At 36.7% G+C, this 13,785-nt stretch overlaps 1 protein-coding gene across 2 annotated transcripts in view; it reads left to right on the forward strand.

Moving 5' to 3' along the window:
* SRBD1 (S1 RNA binding domain 1) overlaps nt 1-13,785 on the forward strand; it is a 177,264-nt gene that overhangs the window by 140,446 nt on the left and 23,033 nt on the right. For both annotated transcript variants that reach the window (XM_019748647.3, XM_019748648.3), the window contains exons 17-18: nt 9,712-9,818; nt 11,108-11,284. In XM_019748647.3, the coding sequence (XP_019604206.3) occupies nt 9,712-9,818; nt 11,108-11,284 (284 nt within the window). The remainder of the gene's footprint in view (nt 1-9,711; nt 9,819-11,107; nt 11,285-13,785) is intronic.

Here is a 13,785-nt window from a genome sequence, read left to right on the forward strand (position 1 = left end):
GATGCAGTGCAGTGAGTTTTGACAAATGCATAACCCACATCTGTGAAGATGTGGAACAGTTCAATCATCTCAGGAGGTTCACTCCTGCCCCTTCCCACACAGAGAGCACCATTCCAATTTTTTCGTCACACATGAGTTTTGTCTGTTCTGGAAATGTACATAATGAAACAATACAATGTATATTCTTCCCCCCAGTGTATATTGCGCCCATGTTCTTCAGCTGAATGTCTGTGAGCTTCATGGATGTTTTTGCATATATCAGTCCTTTTTTGTTGCAGAGGAGCATTCCATTATATGAACAAAGCACTTTTTTTTTTAATCCATTCTCCTGTTGATATACCTGGTGTGTTTCTAGTTTTTTACTTTTAATGAATAAAACTGCTATAAATATGCTTACACACAGTTTGGGAGGGCATATTATAAACTTTTCCCATAGGTAAACACTTAGCAGTTGAATTACACAAGTGTTTGAAGCTCTGTAATTAGGTATCACACATTTTCTTTGGTATTACTCCTTGTGTTGAAGTCTTGTGTGATATTAATATAGCCCCTCTAGTCTTTTAGTCTTAATGTTTGCATGGTATATCTTTTTCCATCCTGTTACTTCCAATCTGTTTGTTTTTTTTATATTTACTATGTGTCTCTTGTGGATAGCATATAGTAATATCTAGATTGATAATCTTTGCCTTTTTCCTTTTTTTTTCTTTTTTTTTGGAGAGTGTAGCTCACAGTGGCCCTTGCAGGGATTGAACAGGCAACCTTGGTGTTATTCGCACCATGCTCTAACCAGCCAAGCTGACTGGCCACACCCCAATCTTTGCCTTTTAATGAAAGCATTTATTTCATTAACATTTAGTGTATTAATATGGTTGAATTAAGGTCCACAGTTTTGCTCTTTCCATTTTATTTTTTCTATTGATTTTTTACCTGTACTTCTTTGCATTTTTTTAAGTGATCACTCTAGAAATTGCAATTTATATTTTATCTTTCAGTCTACTTAGAATTAATATTATACCATCTCACAACCTTCCATTCTTTGTGTGATTGTTTTTGTAGATATAAATCCCAAAGTACAGTGCTATAATTTTTGCTTTAAATGGTTGTGTCTTTTAAGTAAAATTAGAACACACACATATACACATACACTTACACGATTTTATATTTATCTACATACTTACCATCTGGTGTCAATTTTCTTTAGCCTGAAGAATTCCCTTTACCTAAATTTTTTTGTAGTATAGGTCTGCTGGTGGTGAGTTCTCATTTACCTGAAAATACCTTTATTTTTCTTCACCTTTGAAAGATACAAAATTTTAGATTGACAGATATTTTTAAGTTTCTATTTTATTTTTGCTTTTTAATGCAGCACTGTTTCTTTTTTTTTTTTTTAAGATTTTATTGGGGGAAGGGGAACAGGACTTTATTGGGGGAACAGTGTGTACTTCCAGGACTTTTTTTCCAAGTCAAGTTGTTGTCCTTTCAATCTTAGTTGTGGAGGGTGCCGTTCAGCTTCAAGTTGTTGTCCTTTCAGTCTTAGTTGTGGAGGGCGCAGCTCAACTCCAGGTCCAGTTGCTGTTGCTAGTTGCAGGGAGCACAGCCCGCTATCCCTTGCGGGAGTCGAACCGGCAACCTTGTGGTTGAGAGCCCGCGCTCCAACCAACTGAGCCATCCGGGAGGCAGCTCAGCTCAAGGTGCCGTGTTCAATCTCAGTTGCAGGGGGCACTGCCCACCATCCCTTGTGGGAGTCGAGGAATTGAACTGGCAACCTTGTGGTTGAGAGCCCACTGGCCCATGTGGGAATCGAACAGGCAGCCTTCGGAGTTAGGAGCACGGAGCTCTAACCGCCTGAGCCACCTGGCCGGCCCAATGCAGCACTTTAAAGATGTCATTTCATTGCCTCCTTGTCTGTGTTGTTTCTGATAAGAATTAGCCATTTTTCCATAGCATTGTTCTCCCATACGTAATGTGTCCTTTCTGCTACTTTCACAATTTTCTCTTTGTCTTTTTATTACAACAGTTTGACTGTAATAATATTCCTAAGTGTGGTTTTCTTTGTATTTGTCCTTGGACTTCATTGAGCTTCTTGTGCCTGCACATTATATTTTTTTAAATATTTGGAAAATTTTGTTCATTACTTCTTTGAATATTTATCTACCTTGTTCTCCCTTCTCCAGTTACACATATTTAGATATTTCAGTATTATCCCGCAGGTCACTAAGGCTCTGATTTTTTTCCCCTCTGTTTTATCTCTATTTGTTAGATAGGATAATTCCTGTCGATCTCTCTTCATGTTCACCCACCCTTTCTTCTGCTCATTTCCCATCTGCTATTAAACCTGTCCAGTAAAATTTTCATGTTAGATACTAAATTCTGAGGTATGGAATTCCCCTTTAAAAAAACATTGTATTTTCCATTTCTCTGCTATTTCCCATCTATTTATTTATGACCATATTTTCCTTTCAGTGTTGGAGCTGCTTTAAATTTCTTATCAGCTATTTTCAATGTCTGGGTTATCTATAGTTGGTTTCTATTGACTATTCTCAGCCACCACTCTGTTTTGGGTCAGATTTGCATGCTTTTTTATGTTTCTGGTTATTTTTTATTGTGTGGTGTACACTGTGGATGTTAGGTTATTGAGAGCGCAACTTTTGTTGTCTTCTTTTATTTTATTTATTTATATATATACTTTTTTTTCTCAAGAAGGGCACAGCTCACAGTGGCCCATGGGGATCGAACCGGCAACCTTGGTATTATTAGCACCACGCTCTAACCAACTGAGCTAACCAGCCACCCCTGTTGTCTTCTTTTAAAGAGTGTTGGATTCTGTTCTGACTATCATTTAATTTACTGTCAGACTGAATCTTGTTATGATTGTTATTGTTTTTTAAATACACTTTAAACTTTTTTTTAACTTTGTTTCTAGAACAGTTTTAGGTTCATAATAATATCGAGTAGAAAGAGAGCTCCGTATCCCTCTCCCCCCACGTATGTACAATCTTCCTTACTGTTAGCTCCCACCTCAGAGTGGTCATTTATTCCAGTCAGTGAACCTACACTGACACATCATTATCCAAAGTCCATAGTTTATATTAAGGTTCACCCTCGGTGTTGTGCATGCTGTGGGTTTTGACAAATGCATGATGGCATGTGTCTACCATTAGAGTATCAGCAGAACAGTTTTACTACCTAAAAACTCCCTGTACTGTGATTTCTCTTTCCTTCTTCTCTAACCCCTGGCAAACACTGATCTTTTTATTGTCTACATAGTTTTGCCTTTTCCAGAACATGATAGAGTTGGAATCCTACAGTATGCAGCCTATTTAGGTTGACTACTTTCACGTGGTGTTATAATATACATTTAAGGTTTCTCCATATCTTTTCATGGCTTGATAGCACATTTCTTTTTAGCCAGAATAATAATTTCTTTCATGGATGTACCACTCACCTACTGAATAATATCTTGGTTGCTTCTAAATTTTGTCTATTACGAATGAAGCTGCTTCTGTCTTCTGGAAGAGATTGTATAGAATTGGCATAATTTCTTACTTAAGTGTTTGATAGACTACACCAGTGAATCCATCTGAATAAGGATTGTTTTATAAACTGTGTTAGGATGGGTATAAAGTAGCCCTTATTCTAGGACTAGAATAGCCCCACTTCTAAGGTCTGGCCTTTCTGGAGTACTGACGGGGTATCTGGGTGTTCATTGAGGTCTCCCCACTGTGGTAGACCACCCCATGTCTTCCAGCTCGGTGCAATTTCAGGAGTCTCTGTGTAGTCCAAAACTTCCAGGCAGCTGTTGTCTGCCTGGTCATGTGGAGTCTTGTTCTAGTGCCGTGAATATATGCAGCTTAGTATTTAGCTAAATCCTTAAACGGTTTCATACAAATTTCTAGAGTTCTCTTCAAAGCTCCCTTCTCTCTGGTATCCTACTCTTAAAATTCCAGTCATTTCAGCAGTCCTGAACTCCAGCTTCGACTTCCCCAGCTCAGTAAGACTGCCGTGCTCTGCTTGTGCCACCTCCCTGTGCCTCAGTCTATAAAGTGTCCTCAGACAGAGATTGTGGGCAATTACGGGGTTCACCTTATGTAGTTCCCCTCTCTGGAGTCATAGCCCTGCACTGCCTGTTGTCTAACATCTAAAATTAGTTGCCAAAGATATTTTGCCTAGTTTTATAGTTGTTTGTGGTGAGAAAAGTACTCTGGTGCCAATTACTCCATCATAGCTAAAAGGAGAATTCTTATTTATTTCTTTCAAAACTGCCTTTGATCACATGTTAAGGTGCACATATGCAGGCCAAGACTTCATGAAGCCTAGCACAGAAAAGCTGCTGGAGCTGGTGATCTGATGGAGATCCCAGAGGTTATACAGTGTCCCGTGAGCAGAAGAGTTCTGGCCACCCAGAGGGGAGACCTCAGTGAACAGCTGTAGGCATTCAGAAGACACCCCCCCGCCCCGAAGATCCATGCCTGAGGAGTAGGGCTGCTCTAACCCTGGAATCAGGGTGAAAGGTTCAATATTTCCTTGAATTCAAATAAAATTAGTTTGTATTTGGCTGGTGCAGAATCAAGGACAGTCATTGTCCCGGGGATCTTTCCATCGTGTTGGCTTAAATAAATATGATTTCAGTTAAATAGCATAAGTTAATGCAAACTACGTGCTTAAATACTGAATTAGCAATAAAGAAGTCTTCAGCATCCCTTCCATATGCTTTATTCGAGGAGGAGAATTTACAGGGGAATCTCTTCGTGTGTTGTTTTTTTCCCTCTTATAACCACTGGCCATACTTTATGTCTCCAGATCTGGAAAAATCCCTCCAATGCTGAAGGTCTAATGCCTTTTGCCATGTTAATCCCAGAGCCCCACAGGTACAATGAGTTGTTCATTGTGTAGTTTATTCATTTAAAAAATAAAAATAATCTGCTAGTGTTAAAAATATTTGTTTTTAAAAGAATGTGCTTATGAAGAAATATTTAGAATTTTTTTCAAGAGTATTTGTCCCATTACATGTAAATATCTATGATCCAGTAGAGCTAGAACACAAAAGTTTTTAAAAAGTGAAGTATGATGCTTCTGTGGTGCTGAACGTTGTCTTAGTCTTTAAAGGGAACAGATAAAGACTTCTCGTACACTGGATTTGGAGAATTGGAGGAAGAGCTACCCCTAAGCACACATGTTCTGTTTTCCCAAATGGTTTCCATTCTTCTGTCATTCTGTCTGTCATGAGTCATTGCACACACACTCTCCTGGATGACTCTTAAACTGTCCCATGTCAGTCAAGGAAAAGTAGATGCAAGATGAGGACATAAACTTGCTTTATTTGAAATTGGCTTTCCCTGTAAAGCTTTTTTGCATCTTGAGTTTCTAACCGCATGTTGTATCTTGGCGATAGTAAGAGACAGGGAGGGACACCAGTAAGTGATAATTGCTCAAGAAAATACTCACGAATATTACATCAGAAAACCACTTGGGAATGAACTTAAGTTTAAAATGGAATATGCAACGTGAAATTTTGTTGCTGCAGTCCACAGACAATGTTTCATCTGGAAGGACTTTTTAAAAATAATTGTAAGATAATTTTAGTGCTTTGGGACAAAATAAAAAAAGAGCAGTTTGGATCAGCAATTCTTCAGAAGTTTGTGGTAGAGTAACAATAAAAATGTGGATTGACCTCAAAAAAGCTGACTAGCATAAATGACTGTTTATATTCCTTTTTTAAAATCTCATAAATTTTACGTAAAAATATAATGACCCAAACAATATTCCCTTGAATTCAAAACAGACTGTTTATACAATCCAAATGACTTGCCCAAAAACTCAGAGTTAGGTAGCTTTTAAAACATGGCGCAATTCATTTGTCCTGGCCTCAAGTCCTTGCCAATTAGCACAGTCGGTCTTGGGGTCCTCGTGCCTCTTACACTATGACTGTCAGTAGGGTGAGGTATCACGTCTCAGCTTTCAGCAGATGTAAACCGAGCTGCTTGAAGACAGGTAGTGCATATGCTTTTTCCTGTACTTTCAACACCTAGCACAACTAGCACAGTGTCTGGTACATAATAGTTGCTTAGAAAATGTTTTTAGAATGACAAAATCAATGCCTCTACTTTAATGTCAAACACGTTATTATGGAGACAATATAGAACTTTGTTCAGTATTCCCTCCCCCAAACATACGTGAAAAATGTGTTAACTCTTCAGTGTTAACTCTTTAGTACTTTCCTAAGCAAAAAGTTGGGGAAGAATTGTAGGCAGAATCCAGGATTATAGATGACAGCAGTCCTTGCAGAAATTTTCTCACATGAGTTGAGCTGCTGCTAAAGGAATTAAAGACTTTTTCAACTCAGTATGTTATCTTCAACCTTTTTTCTTGCAGAGTGTTTTGGTAAAATATCTGTTCTGCTTTACCTTATGTTTTTTTTAATGACTTCATAATAGTTCATATTGTGGCTGTTTCATAATTTATTTGTAACAGTCCCCGGTGAATTTTTAGACTGTACACACACACCCCTTTGCACATGTCTTAATATTTCCTTAGAATAAACTCTTATATGTGAAGATGGTACATGAAATCATATACACATTTCGAGCAATTGTAAAGATTAAACTAGATAATATCATAAAGCCTTATGACAAATAGGAAAATCTCAAGGGGTTTGGTAGTGTAGTTATTGTTAGTTGTTTTTATTGTCATCTTTTTGCTAGACTTTGAGCCCCGGTATAAAGTGATTGCTTCAGTTAGAAAAACATCAGAGATTCCAACTCCAAGTGGCTTGAACAATAAGGAGATTTATTATTCTTTATTAAACAGTAAGGCAATATTACAAGAAGGTCGCAGGGGGCTGAGTCCCTAACTGATTAATACAGGATCTCAAGAGTATCCTGAAGAACTAGAGTTTTCCTGTGTATGCACCTGCCATGCTCAGGGAGTCAACTTTGTCCTCAAGCTAGTCCCAATCACATGACACGATGTCTACAGGTCCAAATCCAGTAGTTGGACTTGCTTCGTTATTTTTTTTCTTCAGAGTTTAAATTGATTCACTTCAAGGACAACTTATACTAACTCAGTTAAGATATTTCAGTTGCTGATAATTTGAAAAATGTTATACTCAATAACATTCTGAAAAATACTGAAAGTTTGTAACTAAACTTGGTTGAAAGAATCAGCACTTTGCCTATAGATGATAAACTTATACGTTTTTTGATATTTTGCTTCATAGCTCTGTGAAGTTACTCTTTAAGCTCTCCACCAATCATTGGTTAGAATGGCCATCATTTATCAGAAAATCAAATGAAGTTATCAGTGAATAAAAGACATGTTCTGACTGATTTATGTATTCCTTTCAGATGATAGTCTCATTTGCCTGCATTATTTATTGCACTGTTCATTCCATGTTAAGGATATATACAACATGCTTGATGTGGTCTATATTCTATTTCTTTCTTCATTTTTTTATGCTGGTGGCAAGCCACCAAATTAACTTTATGACCCACTAATTGGTCACAACCTTCAATTTGCAAACCACTGGTTTTAACCAGTCATTATCATTTTCTGGATACGGGGCCAGCTTTCCCAAAGCACACGGCCTCACAGAGATGTATGGATGCATCAAACACAGTTGGGCTTCTGTTTGGAAGGGGAAAGTGGGGGTGGGAGGCTAGAGGTAGGATAGGCAACCAAGCTTGTCTGCTACAGGGACTGCTTGCTACTCATTTAGATCCCAGGCGTCTCGCGTGCTTTGAGGTGTGTGGCGTTGTTCATCTTGATCCTAATGGCTCTCAACCATTGCTCTTAGTTTTTCCTTTTTATTAAAGTTTTATCTCTTTCCTCAGATGGTTTTTCTTGTTGCTGTAATTGTCCTTCCCTCTACATTGTCATCCATCTCCTCCCCTCACCTTTTTTTTTTAAAACCCCTTTTCATTTTGCTGCTTCTCATCTATTTAGACAAAGGAAAGACTCCACCTTCTTAAAAGCTGTGACTCAAGGGTTATCAGATTCTCAGCAAGGTTTTAGGTTTTTCTTTATAATCTTTTCCATGATTATGTTTGCTTATTAGATTTCTAAAGTCACATCTATATATTTAAGCTGTTGCCTAGCTAGTTACCAACTAAGTTATCTCTGAAATACACAGGTACTCCTGTGCCCTTCAGTCTTCAGAACAAAAACTGCTGTTACTAAGTGATAAGAACGTAATCACAATATCTGGGGACCCTGTTTACTATATTGTCTTCCTACGGGTTTGAAGTTATCAAACCTTATCCTTGTTCCTTTGGATTTCTGGAAAAGAGGAGGATGCTGACTCACAGTTTCATATCTGGGAAAAACAACTAGAGAATCTTTAATTTCAGGATTGTGAATAGTATCAAGTATATTATAAACTACTCATTTTTGGTAATCTGGCTTCAATTAAGCAACAAAGGTTTACTTTCGAATGCTGCCTTTCATCATTTCTAAGGTGCACATTTTCTTGCATTTTAACATCTCTGGAATCAGGATGTGTCTCACAATTAATGGCGTCCTACAGTTGCGGTTGGCCCGATGGCAAATCATGGTGTAGTTTTCTGTGTAAACTTGATTGTTAATCCTGGAGACATGACTGATCTGCAAACCCTTCACTGTTTTAGTCAATAAACCACTGAACGTTAAAACATTTAAGGAACTTTGAGGTAAGAATAGGAGTTTTATTGCTGTCCAAAATCTCTTCTGTAGATACTTTCTTTTAAGATAGGACTGTGGTCAGAGCTTACAGAATGAGCATCTAAAGCTTAAAAGAAAATCCCAGAGACTATAGAATGTTTCCCTTTTCAGAAATGCTACATTACCAAAGCTCTTAATAATATAAAAGACAACATTGCATGGAGAAACTTGGACATCAATGACTGAGTACAGAAGTGAGTCACAAGAGTTGAATACTGAGGAAATTTTAGGAATATCTTAACGAGCTTATATTGCTTATGCTTTCTTTTTTTATGTATGCATAATACATGGTTTTGAAGCTTTCTAAATAAGACTAAAAGAGCTCTTTTTATATTTAAAAAATAAAAATCTAGTAAGAAAGCATTGTATCATTGTGAATTAGCAATGTACTTTTTAGTGGTCACACAGGGCTGGTGCTTCTTATAGGCAATACTGTCTTCAATTTGATGAAACATGAGTTTGGTTTACTGTCACACTTGAGTGTACTGCTTCCTATTAAAACTTTCTTCTCTTAAGAACTAAGGGAACACATATGCACGTGAAGGTAACACTACAAGGCAGTGAGTGAATGATGGAGACCAGTGTGTCTCCAGGTGTGCTCCCAGAACCAGCAGCAGCAGCATTACCGGGGAACTTGTCAGAATGCACATTCTCAGGCCACACCCCAGACCTACTGAATCAAAAACTCTGGATGTGGGGCCCAGCAACCTGTGTTTTAACAAGCTCTGCAGGAGATTTTGCTGGCAAGCTAAAGTTTGAGAACCACTGCTCTAAGCAGAATTTTGGAAAAAGGAAAAACACTGGTGCTGTTATATATAAGGGAAGGGCATGAGTAATTTAGAGAGTAAGAAAACACAGATTCCTTAAGTTCAGCTTAATTACGTCTGCTAACAGTGTGTTTAAGAGAAATGAAATTTACTCTGCGGTGTCTCAGCCAGTAATACAGGCACAGTAATGGAATAGTCCAGAACTTCACGTCCTTCACTTCTGAGTGATATTTGATCTTTGTCTTTTCAGCACGATGTGTCCCAGACTTTACTCAAGGCAACACTGGACAGTGTTGTAGAAGAATGTGTCAGCTTCGTGGGAGTGGATATTAACATCTGTTCAGAAGTTTTGCTAAGGTGAGACAAGAAGTCTGCGCTTGAGAAGCTCAGAATCTGGAGTTTGACTGTCCATCCTGTGCAAATTCAGTTAGAACAAGGGGACACGTGTATAAAGATGTCAAGTAGAGAAAATCTATGAGTTCATACATTGCTTAAAGGTAATCAGTCAGAAGGGAAGACATCATTTAAGAAAAGAATTGTAGCAATTCACATGATCACGTTTAACACTGCAAATCTAAAGTGAAGAGCATATGGTTACCATTGAGTGCATTAGTGTCGCTAATAGAATTTAAATAAGGTTAACGTGGAAAAGAGCTGTTTCCCACCACATGAGAGTAGATATTTTTCACCAGTTTAGTTTCTTGCATATATCTGTCAAAGTTGGCAGTAACCAAAAGATAAAATCTGAGGGTTCCAGGTATGGTTACCATACTTTTACCTTGATTCTGCAAGTCACAGATCAAAATCTCCATCGTACTGTAATCACATCTTATGTACTCTGTCTTTTTTTCCTGGGGTTATGGAAGAGCTGCTGTTTTGTTCATAGTCTTGCATTTATTTCACAAGTTTGTTAATGCAGCATGAAATTCTGGACTTTTGGAAAAGATCTGGACCTTTTTCCTTTGAAACTGGTATAGCAAAAAATGTCCCTTACATTTTAAGGTGATGTTTTTCTACCTTAACTACAAACATTTCATAATTCCTTATGTGGAATTTTATAATAGAATTAAGGTTCTATTAAATAGTAATCTTTTAATTAACACCAAGCAAACTACCTGGTGATAACATATTTTCCTATTTTTATACTAACCATGACATTCATGGATAAGTACTTTTCTATAGTTCAAGTCTTTACGTGAATGAAAATAGGCCGATAAAAAAACAACAGGGTAGTACAATTCAAGTGTAGCTATTGTACCTTCTGCTGCTAACTCACCTTGTGAGCTAAACAGGAATAGGCAGAATTATTACTTGACTCAGAAATAAGAAATATGAATAGTGTAGAAATACTGCGGGGAATAGTTCTTTTTCTTGCACCAATGTTAACCAATTTACCATGATCTTTATGGTTTTACTGGTTTTGTCTTATTTTGTATTCCGTTGTCTTTCTCTCCTCTTGGACAACTCTTTTCCCTTTGTCTTTTTAATTTAATTCCCCTTTTTAAGTTAACTTAGAGACATATGACAATATGTAATTGTAATTTTTTATAATGCAAATGTTTTATATCATTGTCTTTTCCGATGAGATCTTTCGGTACTCAGAACTATTATATCTGCCACATTTCTCATTTTGTTTATTTTTTTAGGCACATTGCCGGACTCAATGCCAACCGAGCCAAAAATATTATTGAATGGAGAGAGGAGAATGGGCCCTTCATCAACCGAGAACAGCTGAAAAAAGTAAAAGGACTGGGTCCAAAGTCTTTCCAGCAGTGTGCTGGCTTCATCAGAATCAATCAGGACTATATTCGAACATTTTGCAGGTGACTATTAAAGTACATTTTTGGTTCTGTTATCAACCTCTTCTCTTACTGTTACCCATCCTTCTCACTGGCATAAATCCTAGGTGTCTATTTATTCATTCCTTCATTCAATATGTGTTGACTGCCTAATCTTTGCTCAGCACTGAGAATACAGCAGTGAATAAATCAACAAATTTCCTGTTCTCATGGAGTTAAATGTTAATGTGTGAGACAGACAATAAATTTGTAAAATAAATAGTTTCGGATGTAATAAGTGTTACAAAAATTAAAACAGAGATGTGACACTGTCTAGGGGAGCAGTATAACTGCTTTACATGAGTTACTCATTGAAAAGTTATTCGAGCTGAATTTTGAATGAAGTTAAGGAGCCAGCCACACAAGGATTGGAAGGAAAGCATTCCAGGCAAACAGTACGTGCTCAAGGTCCTAAGGTAGGACCAACTTTGGTGTATTCAATAAACGAAACTGAGGCGAGTGTGATTGGAGCATCACAAGTGGGAAGGACGGGTACACAGTGAGGTGACAAAGAGGACCACTTCATAGTGACAGCTTTTCCTGTGCGTAGTTGGGCTTCCCCACTCCCTCCTCACTGAAAACTGACCAAAGCATTATTATGAGTTGTATAGATTAAGAGCTAAATTTTTGCTTTGTAATCCTGGTAGCACAAAAATAAAGAAATTAGGTAAACTTCTTAGCATTTGATAATCATGAAAGAATAGCTTTTAAGTATTTACTACTTCAGAACTACTTGGGTCTTTCATATGTATTTTTTTGTTTTGATAAAATTATAATAAAGGTATCATGGACAAATAATCTTGATTCTGGAAAAGACTAATTAAAAGGAAACCACCCCACTGGATAGTAGACTATATTATAAAGCTATAATAATTAAACAGTTTGCTTTTGATGTAGAAATGAAATAGAATAGAGTCTGAAATCCACCAACGCATAGAAGGAACTTAGTTTGTGATAAAGGTGATGTTTCATATAGTGGGGGAAATTGATTAATCATCTATTAAGTGGTATTATGACAGCAGAAAGGAATTTAGTGTGTGTGGAGGAAGCTATAGTTCTACCTCATACCCTATACCCAAATAAATTCCACGTGGATCATAGACTTAAATGGGAAAAGTGAAACTGTAAAAGTACCGGAAGAAAACATGGATAAAGTTTGCAGAACATTGAAGTGATGGAAGTTCTTCCTAAATAGACCACAAAACCCAGAAGCCAGAATGAAAAAAAAAAAATTGAGGACAAAATAATCCCATGTTTTTTGGTTTATGTTTTTTGAACAGTTGGTCAGAAAATTCAAACAGTATAAAAAAAGAATAAAATGAAAAGTAAAGGGCACCTCAACTTCTCACTTCAAAATAGTTGCTTATATATTGCTTCCTAAAAATAAATTTATATCAGCCTGTATGTATGTGTTTATTATTTTTAAATGCATACCGAAAGGCTCATGCTATACAACTATTTGAAATTTGCTTTATTTGTTTCAGTAATATATCTTGGATCTTTTTCCAAATATTACATGTAGATTTACATCATTCTTTATAATGTCTGCATAGTTTTTAATTTATGGATGGATCATAATTTAATAAGTGCCTATTGATGAACTTTGGGTTGTTTTAAAGCAGGGGTGTCCAAACTTTTTTCAGTGTTTTTCACCAAGGGCCATATGCGGTAAAATACACAAACAGCCGGGCCACTCACTCGAGGTGAAGTACGTATTGCTTCACCTGGTTTATTTAAGTAAACTAAACATATTTTTGGAATTTGCTGAGGGCCAATTAACAATGGCTCATGGGCCGCAGTTTGGACGCCCCTGTTTTAAAGCCTTATATTTGTTCAACTGATAATGAAGTACTTGAAGATTCATGACTGTTACATCTTTTTGATAGATCATACCTTTATTCAGAATGGACTATTACTATCTCACTGAATGTTGTTTGCTTTGAAATCTATTTTGTTTGCTAGCAATGTTTTTATATGTGCCTTTTCATAATATGCTTGGCATTTTTTTATTTTCAAACTTTCAATGGCATTTAAATTTTTATATGACTTGTAAACAAACAGGTTTCATGGTTTTGCTCAATCTTACATTAGTACATTTACATGTGTTGTATTTATTGATGTGTTTGGAATTAATCTTTCATCTTATCATATATTTTCTCTTCATCATGCTAATTCTTTTCCTTTCATTCAGTTTGTTGTTATCAGTTAACAAATTTTCTTCGCTGTATATCTTACTTTTATTCTTCTGATGATTATCTTTAAAATTGATTTAGACTGACCTCTGGTGTCTCTGTCCTCCTCCTGGAGAAGACTAGAACTGCAGGTCTCTTCCTAACTTGCTCCCTTCAACTCTATGTCCCATGATGAGATGACCTGGGACTTTAATTTTAGACTGTCCTTTTTATATATATATTTTTCCATTATTCATGCAAAATTATTTAACTTAAGTTTTTATGGTTTCTGTACTTATCACTGTTTCTTGTAGC

This window comes from Rhinolophus sinicus, chromosome 2, assembly GCF_057876585.1.
Source record: "Rhinolophus sinicus isolate RSI-liver-muscle chromosome 2, RSI-T2T, whole genome shotgun sequence".
NCBI classification, from domain to species: Eukaryota; Metazoa; Chordata; class Mammalia; order Chiroptera; family Rhinolophidae; genus Rhinolophus; species Rhinolophus sinicus.